The sequence below is a fragment of the Hemiscyllium ocellatum genome, chromosome 20 (genome assembly GCF_020745735.1).
Source record: "Hemiscyllium ocellatum isolate sHemOce1 chromosome 20, sHemOce1.pat.X.cur, whole genome shotgun sequence".
Classification (NCBI taxonomy): Eukaryota; Metazoa; Chordata; class Chondrichthyes; order Orectolobiformes; family Hemiscylliidae; genus Hemiscyllium; species Hemiscyllium ocellatum.
Window position 1 is genome coordinate 32,745,375 of NC_083420.1, and position 12,001 is coordinate 32,757,375.

A 12,001-nucleotide genomic window follows, 5' to 3' on the forward strand; every position below is an offset into this window, starting at 1 on the left:
ACTGAAATTGAACAGCAATATGCAATACTACTGAAAGAAACATTTGCAGAAACTTAAGCATGCAAGACAATTGCAAATTTTTAACTGTTGGTTACTAATTTAAATAAAACAAATTGCAAAGATGCTGACCATAAGCTGGATATTTTAATTTCAGCTGATGTGGTGTGATACTGTTAGAGAGGCTGTACAAGGAAAATGCTTCTATTTAGGATACCCATCAACTGCCGAGAGCATAAAGATGAAAAATGTGACTGGGAATTTGAAACCTTCACAGCCTTAACCATTCAAAATCAGCCATCAACAGAACACAAGTTAAATGAATTGCAAAAGGCTCACATATGCAATGAAAAATGTGCACAAATCACACATCTTACCTTGACAATGGCCCAAGTATATTTGCAGTCATCTCATCCTGTGGCAATACTGTGAAAAACATTGCCATATCAGCATCATTGATGATCTCTTGTACTATGATTGTCCTAAGAGCTCACTGTCTGGAGATCCTCCAGTGGATTGACCAGAAGCATTTTGGTGCTTCTGAGTGTCAGACCAGGATAGTGCAATCCAAATGCTGGCCAGGTATCTCCGCTGGTCTTGAGGACCTGGTCTTCAACTGAACCACATGTGACATTCCCAGACAAGAGCATAAAAAGAATCACTTTGGCCCTCCTCTTTTCCTGTGTGAAAGCATGTGTGTCAGCCCATTCAAATTCAAAGGGATAGTCTTTCTTATTTTTCCCATTGGAGTGATATGCGAAAGCCAAACGACTCGCTTCTAAAGCTATTCTAACTACTCTGACGAGGATATTTTCCATGCACAGAATCCCAGACAATGTCATCTCCACCAATAAATCAATTTGCCAATGAGTGCATCCAATCCAATTCTTCTGATCAGTGGCTGCTTCAGGCCTGCTTGGTGAATATTCCTACAGCAACATCCAGCAGGCTGTGACTCAACCTTCTGGATCTTCACCACCTTTCCTTTACTGTGCATCTGCAATGAGGCATTGGATGAGGCTCTTTGAGTTTAAACTTTCAGAAGGAATTATTTTGAAATGAGGAGAATCCTGATTTTTTAAAAAAAACTTGAGTGTTTACGTTTGGTAACTCCACAATATTCCACAGTGTAATGCTTTCTTTATTTCCACAGATGAACTGACAGTGAACCAGAGATTCATTCAAATTTATTATAAGTTTATGAGTCAAGTTCCTGGTCGTACCTGTAATGTATCAGTAAAAGTCAGATTGCACACGGCCAGTAGTTGGTTGTGTAATGTGCATTAACAATGTCACATAAATAACCATTATTCTATTTCTTTTCCTGTAATTCTTATTTTAATTTCCAAGTTCCAACACAGCCTTGCCCCTTGCAGCCATTGCTGCTGTCACAAGTTTCCTTGGTTTCTAGGTGCCTACATTCCAGCATCACAGTATATGTGGTGTTGAACACTGCCTCACCCATTTTACCTTGTGACGTGTCTTTCTGGCTTGCAAATCTTTTTAGTACTATTCCTGATAGGGATAAGGACAGATAATTCCAAAAATATTTAGCAAGCCTGGTAGCAACTGTGAAGGGAAATTGAACTAAGGTTTCAGGTCTGTGACATTTTAATCAGATGTAACTTTGGTTTCTCTTTCTTTCTTTCAATGTCTTGGTGGTCACCTCACATCATCTCTGACGTAACTTTTTCACACAGAAGGTGGTGAATGTATGGATCAAGCTGTCAGAAGAAGTGGTGGAGGCTGGTAAAATTAGAACATTTTAAGGCATCTGGATGGGTATATGAATAGGAAAGATTTAGAGACATATGAGCCAAATGCTAGCAAATGGGACTCGGGCAGATTGGGATGACTGGCCGGCACAGCTGAGTTGGACCAAAGGGTCTATTTTCTGGTGTATAACTCAACAATTCTAAGTGCTCTGAAATGTCTTTTAACACCTGAAATCCTGAGCTTCCTGTGCATGAAAATAGATTGTGAAAACAATCTAATTTGCCTCAGTTTTGTCTCAGGTACTTTAATGGAACTAGAAATAACTTCTAAACTTAGAGTTGAATAATATTTTGTATTTTGTGCAATCATGGTCTGCTTTGTTGGTGGGAGGGAATAGTTTTGCCAAATACTTTTCTGTCAATCTTTTTTTGTTTGGAAAGGTTTCCTCTGGCTATCTTGCTGATGTAGTAACGATTCAGCCCATTTGCATTATTCATACGGGAAAAAGCTAGATAACGTTACATTTAACACTGGAAGGAACATTAAGGCTTCTTCAACACACCGAGAACAAACGCAAGCCAAACGTGTGAGGTGCTTATTTATACTGCCAGGAGTTTGAATGTTCAGGTTTTAAATGTGGAATGTCGAAAGAATGAATCGGTAACCTGTGGCGGTCTTGCCATTTAAGTTAAAGGGAAGATGTGTGTATCAGTTGTGTTATGTTCTCCAGCTGGCGACTGCGTGTATTAGACGATTCGGTTGCAACTACTGCTTTAACTTCTGTTCATCAGCCATCTGGCTGTATGATGCAAAGGACAGATTTATTTTGGTGGAAGGAGAATCAACACTAGCCTAGACGTGCACCTGGACATGAAAGTGCACACAGAATTCTTTCGCTTTTTCATCTATCTGAATGAACATGCCTTGTTGATATGAAGAATAACTGCAATTATCAACACAGTAGTGATATTTATAATTAATGCAAAATTCTATACAGTTCTTGTGATACTGGTGTTAATTCTTGATCTCTTAAATCTTATAATAATTTGATACATTTTGAACTTTGCACTTTGGCATTAATGACTGGCAGTCTCTAGTGGTTGATGTGCATTTTGCTGTGGAACGATTTTCTGTCATTTTACATTTGCATTCTTTGAAGATGAGTGCTATGGGATACATACATTGACTCTTGGAACAATTCAGTGGAAGATTGAAATATTGCTGCTATTATTGTTTATTATGACTCTTAACAGACATCATAATGCCAGACAAAAAAGGTGACTTAAAATCCAGAGCAAAGAAGGGTGGCAAAGGAGAAAAAGAGGTGCCAGAGAAAAGCAAAAATGCAGACAGAAAGGATCCGAGCAAAGGAAAATCTGGAGAGAAGCCTGATCCCAAAAAAGGGAAGGACAACAAAAAAGAAGGAAAAGGTAAAGAGGAGCTTAAAAAGGGGAAAGGTGCGAAGAAAATGAAAAAGGCTATAACTAGTGATGAATCAGAAGATGCATCAGAAGTCGATAAAAGAGCAGATGAAATAGAAGACAGTGAAGAATTGAGTGAAATAAATGAAGAGGCTACTGAGGTGGATAGTGATGTGCCAGCAAAGAAAGGGAAAAAGATTCCAGCCTTGAAAGGTGCATCTAAGGCCGTGGGTGGTACAAAACATGATGGTCAAAAAGGAAAGAAAGCACAGTCTGAGACAGAAGAAACAGAAGACAATGAAAGTGAGGATGAAGATGAAGAAGAAGATGAAGAAGAAGATGAGGAAGAAGATGAGAAACCTAGTAAACAAATGAAATTGAAAGGAGCCTCAAAAGCTGTGACAGGCTTTGGCAAAAAGAAAACGCAAGCCACGAAAGACTTTCATCTAAAGGGGACTTCGAAAGTTGTGATGGGACTGGCAGCAGATGGGAAAGCAAAGAAGAAGAAGAAGAAAGAAGATGCAAAGGCTCATTTAAAGGGGGCTTCAAAAGCTGTGGGCCTAAAAGCATTCCAAGGCAAGACAGAAATGGCCAGCCAGAAAAAATCTATAAAACGTATGAAAAATGCCTCCAGACTTTTCATGGGATTTGGTAAACCCAGACTTAAACCAAAAAGTTCTAACAAACGTAATTTAAAAAGTACCTCAAAAATGTTTATGCGTTTTGGAACTAGCAAATTTCCAGCTGTAAAAGGCAAGAAAAAGCCTGCAGGAGTCCTGAAGAATACTTCAAAACTCATGCTTGGGTTTAAATCAAGTATTAAAAAGAAAGAGCCTGTAACAGCTCCTGGAGGTCCAAGAAAGGCTTCATTCTTATTGATCCGATTGGGCAATAAAGCTGAAACTACTGAGAAACCTGAAAAAGAAACAGGCAAAAAAGGCTTGGGGAAACTGTTTGGTAAAGCTAAGTTCGGTTTTCATACCAAGAAGAAAAACACTGATTCCAAATTTAGACCGAGTGCTCAGCTCTTAGGGCGAATGGCCACTGCTTCCAACTGGCTCACCAGGAAATTTCTGTCCAGAAAGGCTAAGTATGGAATACAAACGAGGCGTTCAGTAAAAGGAGTTGGGTCAACAGCTTGGTTTTCTAAAATTGGAGCTCAGAAGTTACCATTCCCATCAGGAGATGAAATGCTCCAACATAGAGCAAACATGATGAGAAACTTTAGAGAACGACATGCATGGAGCCCTGAACAATATGGTTACAGTCAAGAATATGATAGTAGAAGAAGGGTCTACCAAAGGATGTCACCACATCATTCATGGAATCAAGGACAGTTTCCCTCAACTGGGTCATTCCAACAATACGATTACTACGATGATGAAACAGAATACTACGATACACTTACTGATCAGTATAACAGTTACTATGGTGGTGATGAAGAAGAATACTATGACACATATACTAGCTATGATGATCCTGAAGAGTATTATGAAGATGAAATGGCATATTATAATTACCACAATATACCATCAGAAGAACAGTATGATGATTATGAAGATGAACCAGAATATTATGATGTACCCTTTAGATATTCAGCAACAGATCAGTATGGCTGTGATGATAACGAAATGGATTATTGTGATTCTCCTAATAGTTATGTGCCATATGAACCATATGAGGACTATGAAAATGAAATGGATTATGACATACCTACTCAATTTACATCACCAGACCAGTACATGTATTATGGTGAAGGAATGGATTACTATAAATCCCCTTATGCAGATGCAGGGGAATTTGGTCCTTATTCAGAAGATCCATATTCATCACAACAATCTGGATATGGGTTCAATTATAGTGAATATGAGGGATCACCATATCTTGAGTCATCTTATAGTCGCATTGGTTATCCAATGAGTGATATTGAAGAGCAGGAAGAAATGGACAGTGAACCTGATTTTCAAACATACAGCCCTCCCTGGATGAACCAGCAAGACACACAAATGAGTCATCACTTACCATCTCCATCATTTTCTTTGCCTAGACAGTTTAGGCTTTTTCCAAGGCCACAAGTTAAACTATTTGGACGTGAAAAAGTTGAAGTCTCAAGATTGCCAATTCCATATTCAATGTCAACAAACTTGGAATATCATGCAGAGAATGCAGAAGAATCAAGCTCAGCTTCTTCAAGTCCATTTTTGCAGCAATTTGGCCCCAATACCCCATCATCCCCTCAGTCACCCATCAGACAATTTGGTCATCCCATGGGACTCCAAAACAGAACTTTCCCAAGAACCTCATCAAGACAATTTAGAAGTCCATTACCTATGGAATCCCCAAAACTGAATACTGGAATACGATATAATAACCCCCCGCTTACACCCCAAACATCAAGGAGACCACTTGACAGCCACATGGTGAGACATCAGGCACTATCATCACAGTTATCTGCTAATGAAATAAGTTATTCAATGTCTCCACAACCATCCATCAGACAAATTGGCAGTCTCTCTAGTAAACAAAGTCCAAGGTTACCACAAAGGCCATTTGGTTTGAAAGTGTCTGAAACTCAAAGGTCACCATCCCCTAACAATCATCCAAACCAAAGGTCACCACAACTATTAAGACAAGGTAATTTCATTTTATCCTCCCAGTCATCACCTGGCACTCCTCTGGCAAGGCAAAAGCAAAGATCATTCTCACCACACCCAACTTATAGGCACCTTCAGACTCCATCATCTCCACAACCCTCAGTTGGACATTTAGGCAGATCTCCCCAGTTATCTGTGAGGACATTTAGTCAAAAGAAAACAGCTGCAGAATTAGCTCCAAACACTGTTTATCCTTACCTGTTTAAAAACTTTAGCTCCCCTTCATCTGCAGAATTTCAAAATTATCCTTCACCAAAAGCTTCACTCAGGCAAAATAGCCCACTGTCCACCCACCGAGCACCTCTACAAATGTTTGACCGCTCTAGGAAAAGGGATTCACAAAGAGAATTTTCACCACCGCCATCATTAAGACAACATAGCCCACCTCCAACACGCTCACCATTCAAGATATTCGGTCGTAAAGCAACAACTTCAGAAAAACGAAGGCCAATCTCCCCTAAACCATTTAAACACTTTGGTCACCCTCATAACAGTGCACCTCAAAATCCCCCTTCACCACAATCATCATTTAGGCAACGTGGACAAACGTATACTTCACAGCTGTCTTTTAATGGTGAAAAATTCAAAAAGCCACCATCACCGCAACCATCTATAAAGCAAAGACCACCCTCTCCAAAGCAAGGAGCAGGAATATTTGGCTTTAAGGCACCAGGGGCAAATGTCCCCAAACCAGTGTCAGCTAATCCATTTCTAAGACAGACTAGTCTGCCTAAAAATGAAAAGCCACCTTCACCTAGGCAATCAGTCAAAAGACCATTTTCACCAAGACCCTCACAAAGCTTTAGAAAAGGTCAGGACAGAGTGTTCCATAAACAATCAGTTACTCAACAAACTTTTACACAAGATGGTAATCCATCCCTTAACACATCAAAACTAAAACACTTTGGCTTTAAAGGAATAACTTCAGAATCTCCCAAGCCAGCTTCTGGAAAACCTTTTTTAAAACGGTTTGGTCATCCAGCAGAAAATGAGCAACCCAGACAAAATTCTTGTCAGCAACCAGTAAGCCAGCACAGACTATCGTCCCCTCAAACATCACTAAAACAAGCACATAATTATGAAAGTGTATCCCAGATGCTGCCCCCTCAACAAATATCAAAACCTTTTCTTCGTAGTTCATTTATGAAACATGGCAACTTCCCTATGGGCTTGGGATCAGTTGTAAATCCCTCTTCAGATACAAAGGAACCCTGGACACCACCATCATCACCACCACCATCACAGCCTGGCCTTGTAAACCGATATTCAAAAGGTTTTCATCACCCAGTGTTTCGAGAATCGCAAAGGCTATCTTCTCGAAAACAATCAATTGAGCAGGATATTGAAACAGATCAACAAAGCAGTTATCCTTCCCCAAAGTCATCATTTAAAAATCAAGGACAATTAGTGAGTGTCAAAGGGTTCCAAAGGCTACCATGCCAACAACCTTCTCTCAGACAGAATAGACCTTCAGTGAAACAGATGAGCTCCCCATTGGTACCTTCACCAAAACCAAAATTTAAAATATTTGGCCGTAAAACTCAACAAATAGATGCTGCAAAATCAAATTCTGGAAAGTCAGTGTTAAAACATTTTCAACAGCTGAAAAGTAGTGAACCTCAACATTTACCTTCACCTCAATCATCAATAAGGCAGAAAAGTCCTCCTGGGTCACAAAAACAGCCTTCGCCACAGCTATCGATGAGATCAGGGAGGAAGCCAATGAGTGTAAGGGGAACCTCAAATCCACCTCCCATGCAAACTTCAATACAACACACTGGATCACCCATAGGCCCTTTACATTCACCGTCTGGCATTCCACAGATGAAATCACTAGGCCGTACAAATAGTGGAACATACCTTCAAAGGTCACCTTCACCAAAACCATTATTTAAACATCTTGGCCATAGAGCAGAACAGGCTTCTACCTTGCAACCATCTCGTGAAGAGGTCAGTGAACCTATAGGGCATCAAAGCCCACAATCTCAAAGGCGACAAGTTAAGATTCAGAATTATTCAGAAATCCAGACTACTAATGAACCTCCAGAGTTTGAATCACAGAGACCTGTCTCACCAAAGTTACCTAGGAAAGGTTCAAAACCAATGGATCAACCTGATGATGAAGACAGTGTGATGGGAAGGTATGCAGTTGTGCTTCCTCGTGTTCACTCAATACGTTATCGAGCCTCACCTCCTCCTCGTCACCATCACCCAAGGTACCATTGGTCTCAAAGTGATTCTGGGAGGACAGCCGGATCTTACTCAGCAAGGAAGGGATTACAACGTCCGCCAGTGCAAAATACTTCAAAGCTGTCAGTCTACAGGCAGGAGAATACAACTGATCTTCCAGGGCCAGGTCCTATTCCAAAGGAAATGCATTCCCATGAATGGGAAGAGGATTATGATAATCAAAAAGGAATGTCTTGGTTCAGTAAGGTAAATCCTTTCAATAGTAGTATTTGCACATTATAGTATAATTATTATATTGTAATGATTTAACTCATGCTTTATTTTAATTTATGCTCTCCATTGTAAAATCAAATGCTAAATTATTTATTATGGAAAGAGTTTAATAAACCACTTGAATAAAATGGTGTACAGTGGTATTGTCCCTACCTTTAAGCCAGAAGACCTGAGTTTAAGACCCACCTGAATCAGAGGTGTGTCATAACATCTCTGAACAAGTTGGTTAGTGAGAAACAAATGGTGCCATAAAGCTCTCTGCATGAATTTGTCAAGCTGCCAGTTTAGTAACTTGAGTTACTTAGTTCCTCCTCACTATCCTAAAAGTTAAAATACAGCCATTCTTAATTAGATTAGAATAGAAATTTATTGTCACATGTACTTTTACATGAAAAATACAGTGAATGTTTTTATAAGTCACCCCAATTACTAATGGCACTTCAGTTTTCACAGAAAAACGGATTATATTACACCCAAAAACAGTGGTGCAAATCCCAGAATCTCTTGAACTAAAATGCTATTTGATTTATTCACCTAGCATAATTCGTAGTTAAAAATCGCACAACACCAGGTTATAGCCCAACAGGTTTAATTGGAAGTACTAGCTTTCGAAGCCCTGCTCCTTCATCAGGTGGTTGCGACAACCCCCGATGAAGGAGCAGTGCTGTGAAAGGTAGTGCTTCTAGTTAAACCTGTTGGATTATAACCTGGTATTTTGTGATTTTTAACTTTGTAGCCCCAGTCCAACACTGGCATCTCCAAATCATAGCATAATTCATGACCTTGTTAACCAATATAAGCTTCTCACAATAGGAGATCTAAAATAGAACCAGAGAAAATGCAAAAGTGATTGGCAAAGAAAGTTGAAAAGCAAACCAAAATAACAGATGAGACAGCAAAGGTTGAATACTCCAGGACTGAAGTCCCATGATTATCAAAGTGGTAAAAAACAATAGATAATATACAGATAATTTTGTTTAGTCTGTTAATCAAAGACAAGAATCTGAGAACTGTAGGCAAACAATAATGACTTAAAAGAGAATATTTAAAGAAACAGTTTTTTAAAAACATAACCCAGATCCAGCAATCACTGACCTTTTGAACTGTCATTCCAGTGATTTTTAAAATTTCCATCCCTCCATGGCCACCCCTTCTCTTCCTCTTGTCTGCTGTCCTCCATTTCAATATAACTCTCCAATATCATTGCTCTTTGCTCGTTCTGGCCCCTTGTGCATTCCTGACTAACATTACTCCAACCTTCAGCTGTTTAGGGAGGGCAATAAAATGCTGGCATAGCTAACAACACTTAAATCCCATGAATGAATTTAAAAATGAATTATCTGAAGGTCTGGAATTGACCCCTCAAATTTCTCCACGTTTCTCTTTTTCCTGCTTCAGGATCTCTCTTATGCCTTTGTCCAAGCTGCTGTTATTTTATCCTGATATCTCCTTTTGTAACTTTGGTGTCACATTTTGTCTTATTTATGTTGCTGTGAAGTGGTTTTGTCTGTTTACCACAGCATAGATAGTATATACGTGCAATCAGTTGCATGCTTCTTTTTCAGTGGGAGATGTGATTGAATTGGTCAGAATTCTAAAATCAAAGTAAGTGATTCTGTTAAGTATTAGCACAGTGTTTAGTCTGGAAAAACTAAATTGATGAATATTTCTGCTCCTTAAAGGTTGCATAAATTTAGCTAAACAAGATTTGGAAACTGAGATCACAGCAATGAGACCATTGCATATCAATGATTTGAACCTTTTATATTAGCTTGGCCTAGTGACAGCACAATGGCCCTGAGAGTCACAGAGATGTACAGCATGGAAACAGACCCTTCGGCCCAACTCGTCCATGCCGACCAGATATCCCAATCTAATCTAGTCCCATTTGCCAGCACCCGGCTCATATCTCTCCAAACCCTTCCTATCCATATACACAACCAGATGCCTTTTAAATGTTGTAATTGTACCAGCCTCCGCCACTTCCTCTGGCAGCTCATTCCATATACGTACCACCCTCTGCGTGAAAAAGTTGCCCCTTTAGATCTCTTTTAAATCTTTCCCCATAAATCTTAAACCTATGCCCTCTAGTTCTGGACTCCCCCAGCCCTGGGAAAAAACCTTGTCTATTTACCCTATCCATGCCCCTCATAATTTTGTAAACCTCTGTAAGGTCACCCCTCAGCCTCCAACGCTCCAGGGAAAACAGCCCCCACCTGTTCAGCCTCTTCCTATATCTCAAATCCTCCAACCCTGATAACATCCTTGTAAATCTTTTCTGAACCCTTTCAATTTCACAACATCTTTCTGACAGGAAGGAGAGCAGAGTGAAAAGGTGTGGTGCTGGGAAAGCACAGCCGGCCAGGCAGCATCTGAACCTGAAGGTTATGAGTTCATGTCCATCCTAGAAGCTTGAGCTAGTTTGGAGTGACACAGTGGCTCGGTGGTTAGCACTGCTGCCTCAGCACCAGGGCCCCAGTTTCAATTCCAGCCTCTGGCAAGTCTGTGTGGAGTTTGCACATTCTCCCTGTGTCTGCGTGGGTTTCCTCTGGGTGCTCGGTTTCCTCCCACAGTCCGAAGATGTGCAGGTTAGATGAATTGGCCATACTAAATTGCCCATAGTGTTCAGGGATGTGTAGGTTTGGTGCATTAGTCAGGGGTAAATATGGGGTATGGGGAATGGGTCTGGGAAGGTTACTCTTTGGAGGATCAGTGTGGACTTGTTGGGCCAAAGGGTCTGTTTCCACATTGTAGGGATTCTATGATTCTATAATATTGGAATGTAGGTTGATTTGCCGTCAATGATGATCAATGTTAATTAGAGTAAGAAAATCAAGAATCACTTTTGAAAAAGTGTATGAAAGGTCATGAGAAGAGAGCAGCAAATGAGATGATTCCATATTATGGTGAGGGCTTGTATTGAGGAAATGTTGTCTTCTAGGTAAGACATCAGGTTTCTTTGATGTAAAGTAAGTACTCATGGCACTATTTAGCAGAAAGCAAGATTCCTCAGCATTCTGGCCAATATTTATCCATAACAATATTACAAAAAATATTGATTATTTGATTATTATCACATTATTGTTTATCCACATTTCATTGTGGAAACTTGCCACGCACAAATTAGATGCTGCTTTTCCTGCTTTGTAAAGTGGTTACATTTCGGGCGGCACGGTGGCACAGTGGTTAGCCCTGCTGCCTCACAACACCAGAGACCCGAGTTCATATCCCACCTCGGGCAACTGTCTGTGTGGAGTTTGTGCATTCTCCCTGTGTCTGCGTGGGTTTCCTCGGGGTGCTCTGGTTTCCTCCCACCGTTAGGTACACAGGTTAGGTAAATTGGCCATCTAAATTGCCCGTAATGTTAGGTGAAGGGGTAAATGTAGGGGAATGGGTCTTGGTGGGTTGTTCTTCGGAGGGTTGGTGTGGACTTGTTGGGACGAAGGGCCTGATTCCACACTGTAAGTAACTAATCTAATTTCTATAGAAGTATCAAAATACTTATGGCATGATGAGTCCTATTATAAATATGATTGAATAAAGTCATGATAGTTTATGAAGAGAAATCATGTTTGACAAATCTATTAGAGTTTTTGGGGATGTAAACAGTGACATAGGCAAAGGAGAATCAGGCAGTTGTCATATATTTGGATCTTCAAAAGGTAATGATTCTGCATAAGAGGTTGTTCAATAAGACTAGAGATACTGGAATTGGGAGTAATATATTAAGAGGGATAGAGGATTGGTTAA

The 12,001-nt window shown here is 40.1% G+C and overlaps 1 protein-coding gene across 1 annotated transcript in view; it reads left to right on the forward strand.

The window, feature by feature from the left end:
* Window positions 1–2,974: 2,974 nt before the first annotated feature.
* The window catches only part of myo15aa (myosin XVAa), a 151,652-nt gene continuing 142,625 nt past the window's right edge, over window positions 2,975–12,001 (forward strand). Inside the window, exon 1 of the mRNA XM_060840978.1 lies at window positions 2,975–8,224. Within this exon, the coding sequence (XP_060696961.1) occupies window positions 2,975–8,224 (5,250 nt within the window). The remainder of the gene's footprint in view (window positions 8,225–12,001) is intronic.